General features: G+C 55.9%; 1 protein-coding gene across 2 annotated transcripts; it reads left to right on the top strand.

The window, feature by feature from the left end:
• Positions 1-9,213: 9,213 nt before the first annotated feature.
• Positions 9,214-13,208, top strand: CPLANE2 (ciliogenesis and planar polarity effector 2). Of its 2 annotated transcripts, none has more exons than XM_016128288.2 (6): positions 9,214-9,375; positions 9,759-9,908; positions 10,937-11,089; positions 11,684-11,808; positions 12,136-12,272; positions 12,495-13,208. In XM_016128288.2, the coding sequence occupies exons 1-6, from the start codon at positions 9,219-9,221 to the stop codon at positions 12,742-12,744; spliced, it is 972 nt and encodes a 323-aa protein (XP_015983774.2). In that variant the 5' UTR covers positions 9,214-9,218; the 3' UTR covers positions 12,745-13,208. The 2 variants fall into 2 exon arrangements, with proteins under 2 accessions (XP_015983774.2, XP_015983775.2); XM_016128289.2 differs by having other exon boundaries at positions 9,247-9,347.
• The last annotated feature ends 7,843 nt before the right edge of the window (positions 13,209-21,051 follow it).

Here is a 21,051-nt window from a genome sequence, read left to right as displayed (position 1 = left end):
TCCACGGCAGATTGATTTTGATTTTAATGTTCAAGTTTTATATCAAAAGCTGAAATCGTGAACTATCCTAGGAACTGTTGGAACTCTTTAAAATAAAGAAAGAAGAGAAAGAAAGAAAACCGACTTACGAAGCCTTGACTTTGGAGGACGGAAAGCCACCAGCTGATGGAGAACAAAGGGATGCTTCCCTTGCCCTTTCCTCCCTGGGTTTCTTCTGCTTTGCTTCTTTCCTTCCCCTCAAAAGATATTCCTGGTCGGGTTGTCTGTCTGTCCTTGTCCTTGTGGCGATCCTGGCATGGCGATACGCTCTGCTTTGCATTATGTGTGGTCTCTTACCAGCACACAAGTCAGTGGGGAGGAAGCTCAATTTTGAGGCCCGGGTCCTGTGCAGCCTCCCCACAGACTGCAGGAGGCATGTTTTGCATGGTCACCAGTAAGTGGCTCCCTCTCGCCACGGTCAATGTCAAATGAGAGCAACCCCAAGGCGTCGCCTCCGTCTGTGCTCACTCTCCTCGCTCCCCTCGCCTCCCGCCAACCAGGGCTCCTGGCAGTGCGCAGCAGCGTGCCCTGGCCAGGCTGGTGCTGTGCGCGTCGTTCCCACGCAGCTCAGGGGTCCCGGGTGGCTCGCCCTGAGGCGACCATGTCAGGCACACAACGGTGTAGGAATGAAAAGTGGATTTGATTTTATCAATATTTAAATCTCTGTCGATTTCATTTTTTGTTAATGTTTTCCCCTGATGACTTTTTAGCAATTTAACAAATAAAACAAAATGGACAGAATTGCCTTACCTGTTTCATTAGTAGAAAAGAAAGCTGTGATAGAAAGCAGTTGGGGCTGGAGTTTGAAGTTGGAAGCAGGGTAGCTGGAAAGACATTTCCTGTCCAGGAGGGTTGTGTTTCGGGTGGAGGAGAGGACCTGCCCAGCCTTCCCTGAGGACCACGCCATTTAGTACTAAGCAGCTCGCTGCGTCAGGCTTGAAGGACTCGATATTCCAGGGCCTTAGTGCCACCCTGCAGTGAAGACCCGAGAGAGGAGCTCGGAGCAGAGGCCCAGGGGCCAGGATGATGCCCACCTACATCTTCGCTGGCCTCCTAAGCAACGATGTGGGCACAGGCTCTGGGGTCTCGAAACAGCGTAGCAAGTGGTGGTTGAGAACTCCAGCCTGAAGGCCCAGCGGCCTGGCCCCCCCCCCCCCCTGCTTACTACTCAACCCTGATACAAGTTTCCTCATGCATAAATGTCGTTTCTATCTTACAGGATGATGAGGAGTAATTGGAGTTGGATGTGAAAAGCACTGGCACAGTGCCTGGCACATAGTAGGTGCTCAAAAATGCGTGGTTATTATAATTAGCCCTTGAAGGAAAGGGCTGGGCTCTGTGTAAGTTGTCAAGAGCATGGCCATACTAAGGGTCGTGTGTCTGCAGTTGTCTGGGTCATCATCTAGATGTCATGAGAGCCTCAGTTTTTCACCCTTCAAGAGCAGTAAGTAGCAGCTGTTGTCATAAATCAGGTCAGAATCGTCCAGTTATTTAATCTCCCTTTTGGATTTAATTCTTTGGTGGTTTGCCAGTCAAATCTGCCCTGTGGCACATAAAGTATTCTTCTACCTGGATTCAAAGACATGCTTAGCCCCCAGTCTGAAAGTGTCAGATGGGGGCTGATGAAATGAGTCTTCCCATCCGTGCATGCGGGGGTCTGGGAGGAGCCAGGCACCGCCATAAGGGTAGGGGGCTGTAGCCCCGAAGCTGCTTGCTGAGTTACGTGCCAGTTTCTTATACCCCTGGGTCTTCGTGCCAAGCGCTGTTATGTTCTTTTCATTCAGTACAGACTGAACACTGACCTTGTCCCAGATTCAGGTACTGTAGCCCTGCAGCTCGTGTCCCAAGCTGCAGGATGAAACTCCCATTTCTACCAGTATGTGGTCCGATGTTGTCTCTGTCGTTGACTGAGGCACACAGCAAACCAGAGTGTGCTATGAGGAAGGGCCTTCGGTGCGAAGTGCTGGCAGCTGCGGAGTTGGTGGCGTTAGGGGTAGAATGATCGATGTGAATGCTTCCACAGTTGCCCTTGTGGAAGGGTCAGACTTGCTCCTTGTGAGTGCGTTGGGCTGAACAAGGTCCAATGGGTAGAAGGTCTAAGATTTCAGAGTCCTCGGGAAGAACTTTGTCACGGTCAGAGCTCTGTGTAACAAACAGGTGGAACCAGTTCGGTATCTCCGGAGGAATCCCAGCATTGCCTGGATCGTCAGTCTGTGGGATGCGGAGGGGGTGATGTTGGGTGGGCAGGGTGCCAGTGGTGACTGGTGGTCCTGGGGGAGGGGGCAGGCCAGTCCCATGAGGCTCCCTAACAGTCTGTGCATGCCAGAGGCCGTGCTCCTCACCACCAATGAACATGTTTCTCCTCCCCTGACATCGGAACACGAAGACAGCAACGTGGTCGGCCCCAGGTCAGAGGATGTGTGGGAGCAGAGAAGAGGCAAATTGTCGTTTTGGGGAGAAAACTTAATGTCAAGGGGAACACAGCTCAGAAAAGATCCATGGCTCACCCAGGGCCTCGCAGGAGTTGGCGGTGACAACCTTCCTGTGCAGCCCAGCACTGCACTCCCTGGCCGCTCGCTTGGGTACTAAAGGGCCAGAGGCCTGTGCCCATGTGGGTCTAAATTACAGCACGTAGCTAAGGAAAGCAGCTCCACCTTGTCCTTTCTCCTTCCCGGGTCTGCAGCTCTTCTCCGGCTGGCTCTGTGGGGCAGCAGTGCGGACGTCACTGACTGATGAGGAGACCACAGCTTTGCACATGTCATTGCCCTGAGTTGGCTCGTCAGTCCAAGGCTTCGCCCTAACCCAGGGAACCTGGCAAAGACCAGGCTTCGAGCCCCCCCCACCCAGGTCCAGGCAGGACAGCGGGCCACCTTGATTGACATCCTGCCGTCCCGACTGCTTGTAGTGCTGCCACACGTGACTGGGGTTACCCTGGCTTCTCTGCGCCTGCAGGCAGAAGGGAGCACCCCCTGCCACAGTCTGCCTTCTGCTCCTTATGGCCATAACTATCCCTGTCCCCTCCTCCCTACAATATACTACCGACAAAAGCAGTTCAGCAACATTGTGGACTCTGAGGCAATGATTTCACCATTGCTGGAAGTGGTCAAGCAGAGAGTAATAACTTGCATGGGAGGGGACGACAGCTAATTTATGCATACGATCAAGAATGGGACCGAGGGACCCCCACATGCCCTTTAGACTTGAGACATTTTGTGGACTCTGAAAGGATTGTCTAGAGAGGATGCCGGACAGGCATGTGAGCACACACTTTGGACCAGGAGAGAATTTGGTTCAAAAGCTGGCTTTGCCACTTTGACCACCTCGGTGAGCCTCAGTTTTATCATTCAAATGGCAATGCTGCTGCTAGCCTCACAGGTTGGCAATTTAGCTGGGACCAGCAATAACTGTCTATGGAATGGGTGTGATTCCTCCAAAAGACCACCTGGGGGCACCCTGTGAAAGGCTTTGAGTTTTGGGTGCTCTGTCAGGGGTGGTCTTGAGAAGGAAACTGAATTTACTGGAGAAGAAAAACGCCCATCCCCCCTGCCGCTGTTGGTCAAGCCGGATCAGTGCCCCTCTCTGGCATGGGCTGTGCTTCAGAGCCTTATCACCAGGCCGGCCGGCTGGCCCAGCCCCCACCTGTGGGAAAGCCAGTGCTTTCCCCCTGGGGCTGGGCTCTGGGCCCAGGCCCTGTCAGCATGCACAAAGCTAAGCTGATGTTTTAAGTAAATGTCTAAGAGGCCTGGCAGAGTGTGCCATGCCCCCACCAGGGAGCCCGTCTGCTCACCCACTACAGGGAAGAGGAGGGCCGAGGGCCAGGCCTTCCCAGACGGGAGCCTGGGAGAAAGAAGGAAGCTCCTGCCCCAGAGCCAGGAGTTCTGGGCTGCTGGCCACCCACAGGAAGACCAGGAAGGCCCAGGACCTCCCTGGGGATTGTTCTCAGCATGCAAACCCTGAGTGCATACCGACCCCTGAGACACTGGGACATGCAGATGACTGAGAAGAGTCCCATTCCTTGAGGAGCTCACAACCTCGTCACATGCCAGGGAGGCATCATATTGGGTTGAACGAAGATGACAAATCCTGAGCTGCTGAGGCCAAAGGATAATGCAGATACATGAAAAAGACACGAAGGAAGTGCAGTCCGTAGAACCATCTGCAATCAGCACAGCCAGGCAGGGCAGGATGGCCGTTCTGGAAGCCGCAGAGCTAAGAAGTTGGTCTTCTTGCCTTGACCTCACCCTGCTAGACTGAGGCCGGGGGCAGGTGAGGATAGCGCCTTCCAGGGGCTCACAGATGGGTGGGGGCCAGGCCTGGCCTCTGGCAGTCAGTAAGAGGTGCCTTGCTCCAAGAATAGTGCAAAAGGGCTCTGGGAGATCTGGCCTGCGCAGAGGGGCCAGCATTCTGGGCTGAGGACAGTGCGGAGTGACCCGTGGATTTCATGACCCGAAGTCATCCCCTCTGACGTAGCAGGGAAAGAAGCTCATGACCAGAATCCACGGTGGGAGGAGAGAAGCCAGCATGGATGGGGCCATAGGCAGAGGTATAGAGGAGACTTTCTGGAACAAGAAGCCCACGAAGGCCCAGGAGAGATGATGCCCAAGAAGTGTGTGCTACCCCACCCCGCCACCATGCTTTCCTGGCTTTTGGGCTAGCACCCCCTCCAACACGAGCCCCAGCACCAGAGGAGGAGGAGATGAAAAGAAACACCCTTGAAGAGAGTGTTTAAGCTGTAGGGAATGAGAAATCACTAAATGTAAGTTTATCAGAAAATTACTAGATTAAAATACCTGCATGGCAGAGATTAAATTGAGTCAGAGGAAACAAAGCTCTATTTCTTAAACACCTGAGTCAGCGAAGGTAAAAACTTGTACTTGCTCCAATTAGAAGTCACATAAAGTGCATGGGAACCCCAAGAACCAAGGATAGGGGCGATCATGGCCAGTGCTGGAGGAAGAAAGGAAAAGGGTACCCTCGCAGAGGGAACAGCTCGTGCAAAAGCACAGAGACCTGAGTGTGATGACAGGTCCTCCTGGGACCTCGAGAAGGTCAGCATGGCTGGAGGGGACAAGGCAGAACTGGAGAATCGATTGGAGACGGAGGGTGAGAGGCGGGGCCCGGGCCTGGGCATCAGAACCACGGCAGTGGCGACGAAGGGAGGACATGAACACATAACGAGAACAATGAGTCTCTGGTGCCCGCCTGGGTCTGGGAGTCGGGGGGGAAGGTGTCTGGCCAGCACCCACGCCTGCGTTAAGTGAATGTATGGTACCTATAGTGTGCCAGGCACTGCCCCTGCCTCCTAGAGCCTGCATTTCAGTGGGAGTCGGGGAGAAGGGAAAGACACACATGCGAATGATTAAGACCATTCCACTGAGTACCACGAAGGGAAATAAGAGTGGGATATGACGGCAGGTGATGGAGTCGGGCTCATCAGAGAAGATCTTTCTGAGGAGGTGACATTTCAGCTGAGACCTGACTGCGAGAAGCAGCAGCCGTGGGAAGATGGGGGGAGACCGTTCTCTGCCGAGAGAACAGCGAGGGCAAAGGCTAGAGTCCAGCAGGAACCTGGCAAGTGAGGGAGGAGAGGAAGGCCGGTGTGGCGGAGGGGAGCCGTGCGGAGCCATCGAGAAAGTATGAAGCAGAGGAGTGACACATGAGGCCGCCGCCCAGCCCGGGCCTGGTGCAGCCCAGCCTCAGAAGAACTCTCTGGGGGCGATGTGGCAGCTCCAGCCCCAAATCCTATATTTAAATGGAATCCGGACATTTTTAGTCTGTCCTTCCTCCCTACCCTACTGCCCTGCTTCTAAGTGTGGTTGCCTAGTTCTTTGATTTTAGTCCCACCAGAGTGTGGAACACCCAAGGGCAAGGTCTGTACCTCTTTCGCCACTGCCTTCCCAGCATCTCGCCCGGCACAGGAAGTGCTCGTAAACATCTGACACGCATGTGGCCCCGTCCACTGTCCACTCGTGCCTGGAACGTTCACCCTGCATCCTTGCTGGTCCTTCGTCCAGGCTCGCCCTCTACAGGCCGTTCTCCAAGCTGCAGCCCTAGCCAGTCAAAGTTTTCACAGTATGTCAAATATTTCTAGATAGTAGGGATTATTATGGGCTAAATTGTGCCCCTCCCAACAAAATTCATCTGTTGAAGTCCTTACCCCCAGTACCTCAGAATGTGATCATATTTGTAGGTAGGTTCTTTACTGAGGTGATTAAAGTAAAATGAGGGTGGGCCCTAACCAAAGGGCTAGTGTGATTATAAGAGGAAATTTGGACACAGACTCATACAGAGAGAAGGTGATGGAAAGACAGGGGTAAGATGGCCGCCTAGAGAGAGGCCTGGAACCTTCCCTTACAACCCTCAGGAGGACTCGACCCCACCAACACCTCTATCTTGGATTCCTAACCTCCAGAACTAAGAATACATTTCCGTTGTTTAAGCCACCTAGTCCGTGGTGCCTTTCTACTGCAGCTCTAGGAAATAGAGGATGTAACAACAAAAGGTGAAGGCCCCATCCTCACGGAGCTGCAGGGTCCAGGAGATGAAAACGCAGGTCTGACCACTTCCTTCTCCATTGACCTTTCCTAGGTGCCCCGCCCTCTGCCCCTGCCCTCCAGGTCCTCAGGCCTGTGTGAGAGTCTGCCCACCTGGGCCATCTACTTCTGGAGGCTGGTGACTGTGTCCTTACCTTGATAAATCCTCCTCACGAGGCCTCGTGGGGCCTCGTCCAGGAGGTGCGCAGTCAGTGTGTGAGAGAAGACCGAACCATGAAGAAAAGAATGGTTAATCAGAAGGTTCTACACTAGAAGGGGCTGTAGGTAGGTGGGCCACCTGCTTCACCTGAGGCCCTAAGAGGAGAAGCAACTTGCTTAGGGGGACACACAATCTAGTGGTCAAAGGGGTACAGGCGAGGGGCACTCACTAGACCAAGATGGTTCACGAACGTCCTTCTGAAACGCGGTTCTGGCCACCCAGGCCCCAGTAGTCCACTGGCTTCCAGTGGAGTTTAAGCGAGGTCTCTGGAGCCTGTTGTGGACTGAATCGTGGCCCCCACCCAAATCTATATATTAAAGACCTAATCCTCAATGTGACTTATGTGGAGACAGGGCCTTTAAGGAAATAATTAATGTTTAATGAAGTCATGAGGGTGGGGCCTTAACCCAATATTAGCGGTGTCCTTATAAAAAAAGAGTGAGTGTACACAGAGTAAAGGCCGCGAGAGGACGCAGAGAAGAAAACTAGCCCGAGTCAGGAGGAGAGGCCTCACTGGCACCGGGAAACCTTGATTTTGGACTTCCAGCTTCCAGAACTGTGAGAAAATAAACTTCTGTTGTTTAAGCCACCTAGTCTGTTGTAATGTGCTACGGCAGCCCAGCAGACTGATGCAGGCCCCACCTGCTGAACCGCCCAGTGTTAAACGTGCAAGATCTTAGACCCATCCGACACCCTGAGCAGAATCTGTGGCAGACAGAGCCCGAGAATCCAGGTTTTGAACGGGCTCCTGGTGCTCACTGAAGTGTCCTCTCCAGCACCTCCTAAGGACATTGAAGACCGATTCCCCTAATTCTCTGGTCAGCTTCTCTGACCACCAGCTTCCCTCCCTGTGCCCAAGAGGACTTCGCATATTATCTGGCCTCCGGGTTAACTGGCAAGCTCCTACTGCCACGTTGCTTCATTTCCTCATACTCTCCCTGAGCCCTCCACAAGCCAAGCCAGTGCAGGGCTGGCTGTGAAGTCTGGAAACCCAGAGGCAAGTCAGATCTGAGCCCTGCCACTAACCCTGACTCGGGCAGATGCGGGAAGGACTGCAGACAGTGTGGTTTCAAGCACAGATAGCACAGATTCTTGTAGAAGCGGTTGTTCGTTTGTTGTGTTTCTGCCTAGCTGCAGTGGAAGCAAGTTGAAGGCAAGCTTCTGGTCTTACACATCCTTGTCTCCTCGGCCCCCTTTGACATAATGGGCTCCCATGATTTGTGAGTTTGGGGTCCTCTGGCTGCTTCCAGCTTTATTAGGAGCAGCCCTCCTAGGTGGGGGCAAAGCTTTAAAAGCACGAGACCCAATCAGATGAAACAGATGCATACTTCAGAGCCCAGAAATCCTGGGTTCTGAGCCTAGTTTTCCCACTGACCAATGGTGTGGCGTGATCTCAAACAATCGTGCTGTTTCTGAGCTTCCTTATCTGTAAAAGAAAAGAAAGATAATATTTTCTACACAGGTTTGTTTACAGAATTAAACGAAGTAACCTCTGCAAAGACCCCACAATCTTGCACTTAGGTGGCTTTCAGTAAAGGTTAACTCAGGTTATTCCTTACACAGTAGTGATGTGCCCTACCTGAAGGCATTGCGAGAGGACGCTGATAACAATTAAGTGTGATAGACAACTAGATCACACACCTCCTGGGTAACAGGCCCAGTGCCCATCGTTGGAACAGTGAGAGGGGATCATGGCCTCAGTGCCGAAATGTCAGCTCTATGAGGGCAGGGGCTTCTTGTTCACCGTTGTATTCCCAGCAGCTGGACCAGGCCAGGCATATAGTAGGTGCTCAGAAATTATTTGTTGAATAATATAGGATGAATCAGTCAATCAATAAATGACTGGAAGGTACAATCCAATGGGCCTCTTGACTCATTTTTAAGGCCTTGAGCGAGTCCCTTGACCTCTCTGAGCTGCTTTTTCTCCATCTGTGAAGCCAGAGGTGTTTAACTCATCTCGAGGTCCTGCTGAGCAATTAATTGCAGAGGAGGAGGAGGAGGAGGGGGAGGAGGAGGAGGAGGAGGAGGAGGAGGAGGAGGAGGAGGAGGAGGAATGATGATAACGATGGTGATGATGATAACGACGGTAATAACAATTATATTTATCGAACACCGCTGTATACAGGGCACTGCTGTAAAGAACCCTAGGAGGTAACAGTATTTTACCTCCGCTCTATAGAACAGGGAACAGGCACGGAGGGGCAGGGCAGGCTCCTGGAGAAGGAGGATTTGATTATGTTTTAAAGAAAGACTGAGGCTCAGACTGCGCACAGGGGAAGAAGACCATGGTCCGGAGGGGAAGGACCTGTCCAGTGACATGCGTGGTGGTAGCTGCAGATGCAAGAGAGACCAACCCATCTCCGAACTTAGGAACCCAACCCCGCCCCCGGCGTCTCCATGACAACCCACTCCGCACATGCGCCTTCATGCACCCGCTCCTGGCCTGGCCGCGCGCGGGCGCCAACGCAGAGCACCCGCCGGGACTAGGAAGCGCGCCCCGCGGGCTGGGCGGCGGGAGCGCGAAGCGGACTTTTAAAGGGACGGTCTCCACCCGGGTCTGTTTGTCCGCGGGGACTGCTGATGGTGAGGGCTGGGTGGCCCCAGGAGTAGGTACCCAGGAAGTAGAGGAAAAGCAGGGCTATGTGACCCCTCCCAGAGGTGCGTGGGGACAGCAGGGCTGTGCAAATGCCCTCCGGGTAATAATTGGATGGCTGCCTCGAAGGCACTGTGGAATTGCACCTTCTGGGTAATAAGAGGGAGACGGGGATATGTAATCCGTCCTCCAAGACAGTGAAAGGGAGCTGGGACGCCCCAAAAGGCTGATCGGGATAATAAGGAGGGTAGGGCACCATAACGGCTCCATCACCCGAGGAGGGAGCTGGGGCTCCACGGGAGAGTCGGAGGGCAGGTTAAAAGGGATCGCAGGTCCAGCTTGGGACAGTCACGCTCCCTTCCCCTGCCCTCAGCATGCTGCCATCTCCCTACCCCATCGGGGGGCCCAGCCATGGCCAGACCACCCGCTCTGGGCTCGGTGATTGTCCCAGACTGGCATGAGAGCGCCGAGGGCAAGGAGTACCTGGCCTGCATCTTGCGCAAAAACCGCCGGCGGGTGTTCGGTAAGTGCTCTCGGCTTTCCTCAGCCTGTCAGCTGTCATTCTTGGGGGAGAACAGCGTCACCTGTTGCTTCCTGGGGGGAGCACGGAAGCAAGGCAGTGAGGGCCTGCTGCACTGCGCGTGGGGACCCCTGGAAGCTCTATCCCTGGGCCCCCCACCCCCAAATCTCCTTAGAGCTAATTCCATCATCAGAGCCAGGAACGTGGAAACAGGCAAAACCCTGCCAGGAACTACGGTCACCAGAGAGGCTGTTGATTGAGCCCTCACCCCGTGCCAGGCCCTCTGCTGGGCACTTTTCACAACAGACTCCAATTTAACCTCAACAGCACATCTGACGGACTTGTTAAGACTAGTGAGTAGAGAGGCAAGCCTCTTTCATCGTCTGCCTTCTCCAAGATAAGACACTCATGTTCCCCAGGATGAAGCCACCTCACCCGGGCAGGGCAGGCTGACAGACCGGCAGAGGGGCCTGGCATCGGCTGCAAGAGTCCAGCTCTGACCAGGACAAAGTGCCAGAAGGCTTCAGACCAGAAAATGGGAGGGCGACCCCCAACTTAGGACTTCGAGGTCCTGAGCCTACAGTACATCATAAGTTAGACAGTTTTGTGCAAGTTTTAAATGAAAAACATTCATAAAGATTTCGATATATTGATTCTAAGGAGTTTATAGTAATTGGGAATACTTTTGTTGATACTTCTCCACTGAGGAAAGAATTTTGAAAAACCTCCCTTTTACATGTGAGAAATCTAGAATATGTGATAATAATATCAATAAAAACCATCTCATGCATCAGACACACACATAAAAATAATTTGGTGTTATTTGGAGTTGGCCCTGGCCCAGCTCACAGAGCACACGTGTTCTCAGCAGAGCTTCCCATCCAGGGACACTGCCTGTGTCCCAGGCCTCTGTAACGAGCATGGAGAACCTTGGGTGGTTAGCGCTGCAAAAGCCCTTAGAGATGAGTGTGTCCAACCCAGGGCACGTGCAGGTTGACCCCTGACCCCACCTGGCTCCGTCCTTGCCCCAGGGCTGCTCGAACGGCCAGTGCTGCCCCCGTCTGTGGCCATTGACACAGCCAGCTACAAGATCTTCGTGTCTGGGAAGAGCGGTGTGGGCAAGACAGCCCTGGTGGCCAAGCTGGCCGGCCTAGAGGTGCCCGTGGTACACCACGAGACCACTGGTGAGTCCATCTTTGGGGGCCTTCTCTGGGGTGGGGAAAAGACTATTCCTGCATCATACACGTCGTAACCAGCACCACCGTGTACTCTGCAACCTTGGCAAATCCCTTTACCTCTCTGAGCCTACGCTGGCTCCTCCATCCAACAGGGATCATGGTACCCATGCCATGGGACTGTGGGGGACTCGGTATAAGAGACAGTGGTGGAAACACACCTTGCACTGAGCCGGCACAAGGTTGGGGCTTGCTCAGGAAACACTAACCTTCCCTTCTTCTTTCCTTCCACTGGATGCTGATTGACCATCACGTTGCAACAGCCTTCAGTATCCCGGGACCTTTGTGTCCCGATGTACATGTGAGTGATACTGCTTTGTCATGGCTGGGGCGAGAGTTGGATCTCCCCGGTGGACTACAAGCTCCTCCAGGGCAGAACAGTTTCCCCCATGAGACAGAATTTTTCCAGGTCTGGGACTGTGCCGTCCCCATCAGACTGGGGACCCACCAGGACAGGGACGCATTCGTCCTATCCCTGCCTGACCCCCCACCCCTCTCCACCTCTGCCTCTCCCGTGCTAAGTGGCCAACCCTGCCTCCCCAGGCATCCAGACTACCGTGGTGTTTTGGCCGGCCAAGCTGCAGGCCAGCAACCGTGTCGTCATGTTCCGTTTTGAGTTCTGGGACTGCGGGGAGTCTGCGCTCAAAAAGTTCGACCACATGCTGCCGGTGAGCAGGCAGGTGGGCCTGGGTGGGTCCTAGAGGGGCCAGTTGTCTGACGTGGGCTTCTGAGTCCAAGTGACTGAGCCCAGCCTGACTGGTTTGCAGGAAGCAGAATTGGGTATGAATGGGCTGTTCTGGATGGGAGAGCTCCGAGCTGGCATTGGGGCCCAGGTTCCAGCCTGAGCTCTGCCCTGGAACCAGCTGCTCCCTGCTCTGGGCCTCAGTTTCCCAGTCTGTTAAAGGAGGGATCATGCTAAGACTTCTCAGGGCCCTGGAGCTGACAAGGTTCTGGTGCCATGGTTCCAAGCCTTGAATCAGACTCTCCATCCCCAGGCTTGCAAGGAGAAAACAGATGCTTTCCTCTTCCTCTTCTCTTTCACTGACCGTGCCTCCTTTGAAGACCTTCCTGGGCAGCTGGCCCGTGTAGCAGATGAGGCCCCTGGTGTCGTCAGAATGGTCATCGGCTCCAAGTATCCTTTGGGTGGCCCCTGGGACTGTCAGAGGCCATACTTGGCAAGGTACAGACCCTGCCTCCACCCCGCTGTGGGGTCCAGCCCCATTGGCTTTATCTTAAAGGCTGCAGCAGGGCATCCCCCAGCCCCTGGCTGTGGGGCTCCAGGGCAGAGGGACAAGCCGGGCTTGATGGGGTGGTTAGCAGAGGCACCTGGCCAGGCTCCTTGACCCTCCTCCAGATTTGACCAGTACATGCACACGGACGTGCCTGAGCGTGAGCTCACGGCCTTCCGGCAGGCCTGGGAACTGCCCCTCCTGCGGGTGAAGAGTGTGCCAGGGCGGCGCCTGGCAGACGGGCGCACGCTGGATGGGCGGGCTGGGCTGGCCGACGTTGCTCACGTGCTGAACGGCCTGGCGGAGCAGCTGTGGCACCAGGACCAGGTGGCAGCGGGCCTGCTCCCCGGCACTCCAGACAGTACCCCCAGCTGAGGTGTGGTGGCATCATGAGAAGGCGCCTGTGATCCCTACTCCTGACCCTCAGGTGGCCCAGGTCAGAGGGCAGAACCCAGGGCCCAGGGCTGGGGCAGCGTATTGATCTCATCCTGAGGACTGGTCAGGGAGGATGGTGGCCTGCGAAGCCTCCTGGCCCAGTGGCACTTCTCTCGCAGAATTCGTGGCAGTGAAGGGGGCACAACACTCTTTGGGGGCCCCTGCCCTTCTTCCTCAGCCCTCGGACTCTAAGCTCTGGAAACTGAGGAGCTGCATGGGCAGGGCCCCAGGACTCAAGTATCTCCCCCAACCTGCAGCTGCCCATCCCTCCCGCAGCACCCGAGGAGGGCGACTGGGGAGAGGGGGCGCCTCAGCCGGGCCCTGGACCTCAAGTGACTTCAATCAAGAGCCTGTATTAGTTGAGCTAACACCATCTGCTGTACCAGATAAACCCTGAAATCTCAGTGGCGCTTTTTTTTTCTTGCTTATGTCTCATCTCACGTGAGTGAAGGTGGCTCTGGGGACCCCGCCTCATGCGCTGGTTCAGAGACGCAGGCTCAGATCTTCAACACCCGGCTTCCCAGTTTTCCCTGGGGCATCAACATTCAGTCGGCAGAATAATGAGTACAAGAGGAATGTCACCCAGGTTTCCGTGGACCTGGCCTAGGGCGACGTGTCACATTTCTGCTCACATCGCATTGACCAACACCTAGTCACATGGTCACATGAAGCTGCAGGGGAGGTGGGGAAATGTCCACTCGCATGCCCAGGAGGTCAGCCTCCCGCTCTGCAGTGCCCTTGATCATGAAGTTGTCAGGTGAGGCTTAGGACAGGGGCCTCACCTGCCTGGGAGTCAGAAAGCATCACTGGGCAGGGGCAGGGACTGGACCAGGCGGGGGGCAGGGGGTGAGTTGACCTGTTGGGCAGCTCTGCCCCGCGGGAAGCCAGCAAGGGAGGGGCGGGAAGGCGAGTAAACTCGCCTCCGCTTGTGTCTCACCCCTGGCCCATCAGCTAGGGACACTGGTGTGTGGGTGGCGGAGGGTGCTGACAGTGTGGGCCCTGACACTTCCTGACAGCCCCTTATGATACCCCGTCTGGCTCCACAGACGGACCGCTGGTCTGAGGCCTGGCCTGAGTCTGACCCAGTCGACAAGAGCCTGTATTAGTAGATCCTAAGGGCCTAGGTATAGTGACCCCCAAAGCCAGCTGGCCCTTGGAACCCCCTCTTGCGAAGGCAGCACTGGCTTCTGTACATCCAACACTCACACATGTGATCATGTGTGCACACACACCAGCACTCGTCCTAAAACACTCCCCCCACTTCCTGGCACACACAGGAGGCTCGTACATACCCCCGGCTCACACTCCCAAGCACACTGATTGCCTGTGTGACAAGGCCATGTTTGTCTACCTTGGGCACTGCCTGTAGGCTTGTCAACCCTTCCAGGGCCTAAAGGACTGACCTCAGCACCTTCTTACCCCCAATTCTGGTTCAGATTTGAGGTGTCAGCTTACCCCATATCCCAGAGAAGGGATGTTCCTGGGTAGGACCCCAAGCCTCACAGCGGCACAGCCCGTAGGCCATAGACCTTCCCGCTGCAGCCTTCAGCTCTGCTTCCAGAAAGGTGGCCTTTAGCACGGTCCCCTCCGTTCCTACTTTTGGTTGCCTTACCTCACCAGGCAGCAGCAAAGTGTAGGAGTGTGACTCGGTGAAGGCGGCCTTGGCCTGAATGTGACCCTCCTGCTACTCATGCCTGTGAGTACCACTACCCCACATCCCAGCCAGTTATCTCCGGGCTTCAAACTCCCCTAGAAAAGAAGCTTCTGCATCCTTCTTGGGCGCCAGCTCTGCTAAAAGCCAGAGGTTGCTCTGGAGAAATAGCTCAGATCATCACAGCAGGGCAGGCCAGTCATCTGGTTAGCACCGCTCCAGTCAGAGAATCACCCAACGCCCACTTCACCCCAAACCAAGGGGTGAACAATTCCCTTCCCCACCTCCTGGGGAAAGAACAAAGTGAGGAGAACAGTGGGGCTGGGACTTGGAGCGCGGCCACTCACCACCCCGGCACTGCATCCCGGCCTGTCCAAGCAAAGCCCCAGGCCCAAAGGAGGAGGAAACTGCAGAGCCATACTTCTGATAGCTGGTGGCCGCACCTGCAGCGTGGTCTCTGGGCAGCGTCTCGCAGAGAGTGAGTGAGAAGGCAGGGTGTGTACACCCACAGGGATCCGAGTTGGCTTCCTGGGCCTCCCCCCTGAGCGGTCCACAAGACCTGGCACCTGATTTAATGCTCCGCTGGTGCCATCTGGCACGAATTATGGGGCGGGTCCTGGGCCTGTTGTCCAGGGTGAGTGTCTGGGCTCCAGAGAAAGCCTCTCGCAGGGCCTAGCAGACAGAGGCCATTTCTGTGGAGTGTCAAAGGCCACCAGGAAGTCAGGAAGTTGCCTTCTCCCAGTGTTGGTGCCAGAAATTCCACCATCAGGTTAAGCCTCACAGGCAAGTACTCCTCCACTCATCCCTCCGCCCCCCACTTGTTTTCATTTTGGCTTTAGTGGGACCGATAAATCCGGACAACACCCCGCCCCGCGTGTCAAAGCGCTTATGGAGGCAAGGACCCGCGTGCGGACGGAGATCTGTCAACCCGGGCCGGGATAGCGACGGGAGGGGCTCCGGTCTCTGGCCCACCCTGAGACCCTGGCCCCCAGGTGCACGGTCCCGCCGAGGGCCGCGCCCGCGCCGTGCACTTCGCTGAGCTGAGCGCGCCCTGGGAGTTACTTGTGCTCTGCGCAGACGAGCTGAGCCTGCGCGCGCCTGCAGGTGGGAGGGACGCGCCGCGGTGATGTCACTCGCGGGCGGAGTCTCCCCAAGCACCGATGACCGTACCCTAGTTCCCAGGCCTAACTCGACGCAGACTCCGACGGCTACGCCGAGCTGCTGTGGCACTTGCGCCTGCACGACTCTCTGCAGCGACATGTCCCCAACAAGCCGCTGAGTTTTACGCGTGCACCTTCCGCCGCTCCAAGCCCTGAGAGAGGCGGGGCGGGGCCTCGGGGGTGGGCAGGGCCTTCAGGAGAGGGGCGGGTCGCCAACTGCAGACAGTCTAATGAAGGATAATTTGCTTTTCCTTGGTTTGCCTGGGAGGCAATTCCTGCCTAACTCACTTTAGGTCCCTGGCCTGTCCTTTCCGTACGCTGGGGTCCAGGCCCTGTCCAAACGGCTCCTGGTCCCTTATTCCCACCCTTTCGATCCCCCGTGGATGCTCACTGACTTTTGTGGGTAAATAAATGGGCTCTCTGTCTTATTCCCCTGTCCCAACCCGAGAGAGACTCTGCCGTCGGTTGTGCTAGGTCTCGGATTGGGCAGAGGACTCAGCTTCTGACCCCCGCGCTGCTCTCAGATTCCTGGGCAGTGATTCCCACGACTCCTACTTCTCCAACACTCAGAGGCACTGAGTGGTGAGACAACTGCCTGAGGAAGGGTTCAGGTGGGACCTTAAGGAGGTGGAGCTGACCCAGGATTCTCCAGGCCAGTGACAGAGATCCTGGCCCGCACAGCCGATGGGAAGCTGAAACGCGCAGAGATGGGCATTGCGGGTCTGCCGGCGGAGCGAGTCTACACTTCAGCCTTCCCACTGCATGAGGGGGAGATAACATGAGCTCAGGCCTCTTCCACTGTCCGGGAGTCAGGAGAGAATTCTGGGACTTCCCTGCAGCCCTCCGTTTCTTTGTTTCCTCTAGGGTCCCTTTGAACTGCCCGGACACCAGGTGCCTGGTGCAGACCTCAACCTTAGTCGTTATACCGGGCCGCTGGGGATGCTGGCACAGCTACCCGCCCCTGAACCCTCTAGGACAGTACTTTGGGAAGTAGGTGGCCATCTACTTTGCCTGGCTAGGTGAGTCTGGTGCTGAGGGTGGCGGCTGGGAGCTGAGCGTAAAGAGGTAAGGGCTCACCAGCATTATGTCACCCCTGCAGGCTACTACACAGCCTGACTGCTGCCTGCCACCCTAGAGAGCACCCTGGTCTTTATGCCTAGTTGACATGGGCACCAACATACCAGCATGAGAGGCTGGGAGTGGGTGTTGGGGGATGGGCTGGGTGGGCTGGGTTAACTGGCTGGTTGAGAATAGCCCGGATGGGCACCCTTTGCTCAAAGGGAGGATATCTGTGCCGGTGGAGGTACCCTCCTCATTGCCCATTATGGGATACCTGTGCCGTGCGAGATATTTCCAAGATCTGCCCTGTGGCCAAGGTGAGCCGGGCAAGAGAACAAGGGAATGAGTAGGTGTTTGGGACCCAGCCTGGCTGCTGGGAAGGCAGTGCTGGGCCCTGCCCTGCAGTGTGCCCTCCCTCCCTCGGGGCTACCTATCTGACCATCCATGAGCTGTGTTCTTGAGCATCTTCATGGGGCGTGGACTCCTGTAGCACTGGAAGCACAAGAGCAGCACCTTGGCTTCCAAGAAGAGGAGGCGATGCCCAGCTCAACCCTCCAGGCCCAGAACTCTGTTCCCTAAAGTTCCCAGAGGCCGTGGGCATGCTGGGAGGCTGAGTCTTCGGAGTCTAACATCCCAGGATCCAAATCTGGTTCCTCCCCACACTTTTCTTGGGTCACTTTTCCACCCTCCCCTGACATCAGGATGATAAAAGGTTTGGTGAGATGAAACGTTGGAAGCCTTTAAGGTCTCAGAGAGAAATCCTGATTGGAACAAGGAAGGAGAGAAGCATTCCACACTCACCTACCCATCCAGCCACTCACCTGTCCATCCAAACATCTAATCATTAATCCTGACTCTGTTTGCTTCTCTCCATCTCCATGGCCACCCCGCACCCTCTGCCCAGTCTGAGCCAGTATTCTCTCACCTGGGTCACTGCAGTAGCCTCCCAACAGGCTTCCCTGCTCCTTGTTTGCCTTACTTAATCCAGTCTCGGCTACCACGGCAATCCTGGAAACACAGATTACATCCTGCCTTATCCTACTGAAAGCATTCAAGGGGGCTCTCATATAAGATGCACTTAGAAAACCATCTAAGCCCCTCAGGGAAGCCGGCAGGGCCCTGTGTGATCTGGCTTTCGCCTCATCCTCCTCCACCAGCCCCAGTGACTATTTGCTATTTCATGAATAGGACAAGGTCATTTCCACCCCAGGATGTTGGCACTGGCTGTTCTCTGCTAGAATCCTCTTCCTCCAGACTTTATCCCTCTGACAGGAGTGCTCGTGCCCAGAGTTTGCTGGTCTGGCCCTGCAGGTGTCCCAGAACCCAGTGACAGGCCGGAAGGAGCTCTATTTCCCACCCCATTGCCACCTTCCCACGTACTCACCAGTTCTGCAGCCATCCTCATGGTGAGGGGGCTTTGGGCCCTTGCTCTGGAAGGACAGTCTCCTCCAGGGAGTGCTGCGACCCTGATGGCCTGCCTTCCAGCTGTGACAGCCCCCCAGCTCTGCGTGGTGGCGACTTTCCTGGGGTCTGTCATCGTTTACTGCAGTGTCATCAGCAATGCAATGTTTTGTACAGGCACCCTGATGCTCACCACCCAAGCGAATGCCCTTTGGGGCAACAGAAGGTGAGAGCACTGTTCCAGCTCAGGCTCGATGCGGGCATCCTCAGGTTCCCTCCAGCCCTGCACATGGCTGGGCTCCAAATGATGACTTGTCACTCTGCCTAGGCTGGCAAAATTACCAACATCAGCAGCACTGTGCTGAAGCGGGGGCCGATCCTCCTTCAGGGCCAGGTCTATACCTCAATGGCTGAGCAGCTCTCCAGGTGGGGTGAGTGAGGGCAGGGCCTCTCAGGGGTGTCCTGGTGTCCTGAGGCATGGCCCCCTACACCTCAGAGCCTACAGCTCCAGGCTTGGTGTCACTGGCCTGCTCAGCCATCCTCAAGTGAGGGTGGCCAGGAGCTAATGGGTGGCATTAGGGGAAGTTGGGCTGTGGACAGAGCATATGAGCTAACTCGATGGGCTGTGCCCACCCCCTTGCTCCTACCGGAACTCTGGCCAGCTCTGTTCTTTGCCCAGAGATGCACAGAACCCAGATCATTCGTTAAGATGCCTTCACTTTCAAAGTCTTCATTCTTCAGTTTGTCAGTTTCTCCTCCTCTCCCTTCTATGTGGCATTCTCCAAAGGCCGGCGAAGATCCCCCACCCTCCGAGGCTGTCGCCTCCCAAGGAAATGGCCCAGTAGAGAGAGCAGCGGCATCCTTAAGCCTCCAGATTTGTCTCTACCAAGGTCTTGCTGTTGACCTTGAAGCTGGTCCTTGGTTTCCCTGGACTTCGGTTCTCTCTGTAACATGCCAACACTTCATTGGGTAGATGTGAAACTCTAACACCTGCGTCCATTTGCTCATTCCTCCCTGCATGGCACAGGCCTGACACCCCCCACCTCCCTGTGCTGCAGTTTGGAGTCTTTGCCATCTTTGTGGCAGCCTTCGCTGAGAACCCTGGACTGGGTGCTGGGGACACAAACCAGCTTGTCATTGCCTCAGGGAACTTCCAGTTTTCAATGAGGACTTGTTAAGAGTCCTAAAACGCTAGGCTCCCAGGAGGTGGTGTGACTGTGTAATTCCCAAAGTCATTTGGCGGGGATGGGAGAGAGACTCACCAAAATAACCTGCCCTTCCAGCAGCGTGACCCCCTCTTCCTGGGTTAGAAATACCCCCATTGGCTTCTTACGGGTGGAGAAGTAGGTATGGGCCACGGAGAAGTAGGTATGGGCCACGGTCCCAGCAGGCTCTTGGGAACATAGCCCTTCGGGCTTATTGGGGGCGGGGGACAAGGCCTCTCAGCAGCGGTGTCACCAGTGTTAGCTCTCAGTGAGTGGAAGGCCAACAGATCAGGAGCATAGTGGAGAGAGGGGTCAGCCTCAGCATGGAGTTTGCCTGTGGCCTGCTTACAGAGCGGGAGGGCACATTGCCTACAGGTGCAGTGGCCTATAGGTTTGTGGGACACCCTAGTCAGCATAGTATGCTGCTCGGCATGCACATGAGGATGTGAGTACCCCTGGGGTGGCCAGCTCTTGGGGAGTGGGGGTCGCCTCATTCTCAGATCTGGCAGGGGCAGGATCTGCCTGTTAGGCCTCCAAGGAGCAGGAGGGCCAGCTCCATGCTCTGGCGGGGAGGTGGGGCCACCCTCTGCAGCACCGAAGCCCTGAGTAGGGTGCCTTGTGTCTGCCAAACATAGTGCAGCCCCTGTGGCTGCCTCCTCGAACTCGCTCAGCCACACCTCACCATCATGGTGGGCGAACAGCTGGTCAGCAGCGTGGAGGAGTTGTGCCATGAGTGCAGGCGAGGGGCGGGGGCACAGGGTGGGGCCTAGTCGGACTGTGGGGAGGGCGTCTATGAGAGCCGAGCGGAAAGCCCTGATGGGGCATCCGGAGGAGGAGACACAAGTCCTGGTTCTGCCTCTGGTAAGCTCCGTGGCTTTGCTTCTCTCTAAGCCTCCGTGGCCTCACCTGTGCAATGAGGACAATAATACCCCTCCAGGAGGGTGAAGAGCATTAGATGAGATGCTGGACAGGAAAGAGGAAGGCTTTCTATTGTTAATTTGGGGAGAGGAGGCGGTTCCAGAGACGGAGAATGACCATGTAGGTGGCACAGAGTCAAGAGCTCTGGACTCTAGAGTCCAACAGACTGGAGTGAGTCCTGGCTCTAACACTGATGGCTGAGGGAGCCTGGAGCAAGGTCTCTCCGTCTGTTTCCTCGTCTGGAAAGTGGGAATGATCACCTCTAAGGGATGGTGGGAAGACAGATACGGGCATTGCCTGGTTTCCCTGCCCCAGGCTCCAGGGACCTGCAGGCCTAGCGGCAGAAGAGGTCGCTGGGCGGACTGTGAGACACCCAGATTGCGCAGGAGCTGAGGTGCTGGGAGGAGTACTGTGAGCTCACCGAGTATGAGGGCCTGTTTGATGAGTACCTGGAGATGGGTGAGCAGTGGCCCAGGGGGCTCCTGGGGGCCTGGCACAACTGAGGATGTGACCCCAGGCCGCATACTTCCCCCTTCCCAGTGCTGCAATTTGAGCTCATCGCCATCTTTGCCGCAGCCTTCCCGCAGGCGCCCTTCCCGCAGGCGCCCGTGTGGTTTGCTCTGTTCAGCAACTGGGTGAAGATCCGACTGGACTCCCACGAGTTCGTGCACGACTACTGGTGGCCAGTGGCTGAGCGGGCACAGGGCACTGGATCTGGCTGCTGCTGCTGCTGCTGCTGCTGCTGCTGCTGCTGCTGCTGCTGCTGCTTGAGGCCATGGCCCACCTTTCAGTCGCGGCGAATGTGAGTAAGGAGCAAAGGAGGGGAAGAAACACGAGGTCAGGGGAATATGGA

The sequence above is a fragment of the Rousettus aegyptiacus genome, unplaced genomic scaffold, assembly GCF_014176215.1.
Source record: "Rousettus aegyptiacus isolate mRouAeg1 unplaced genomic scaffold, mRouAeg1.p scaffold_m13_p_1, whole genome shotgun sequence".
Taxonomy (NCBI): domain Eukaryota; kingdom Metazoa; phylum Chordata; class Mammalia; order Chiroptera; family Pteropodidae; genus Rousettus; species Rousettus aegyptiacus.
This window is presented reverse-complemented; position numbering and strand designations above follow the sequence as displayed.

What these genes read in the sequence shown, in the direction of transcription:
- CPLANE2 (XM_016128288.2), top strand. Translation starts at nt 9,219, where the DNA reads ATGCACCCGCTCCTGGCCTGGCCGCGCGCGGGCGCCAACGCAGAGCAC. An exon ending in GTCCGCGGGGACTGCTGATG is followed by an intron (nt 9,376 to 9,758) that starts GTGAGGGCTGGG and finishes CCCTGCCCTCAG; the next exon opens with CATGCTGCCATCTCCCTACC. An exon ending in AAACCGCCGGCGGGTGTTCG is followed by an intron (nt 9,909 to 10,936) that starts GTAAGTGCTCTC and finishes TCCTTGCCCCAG; the next exon opens with GGCTGCTCGAACGGCCAGTG.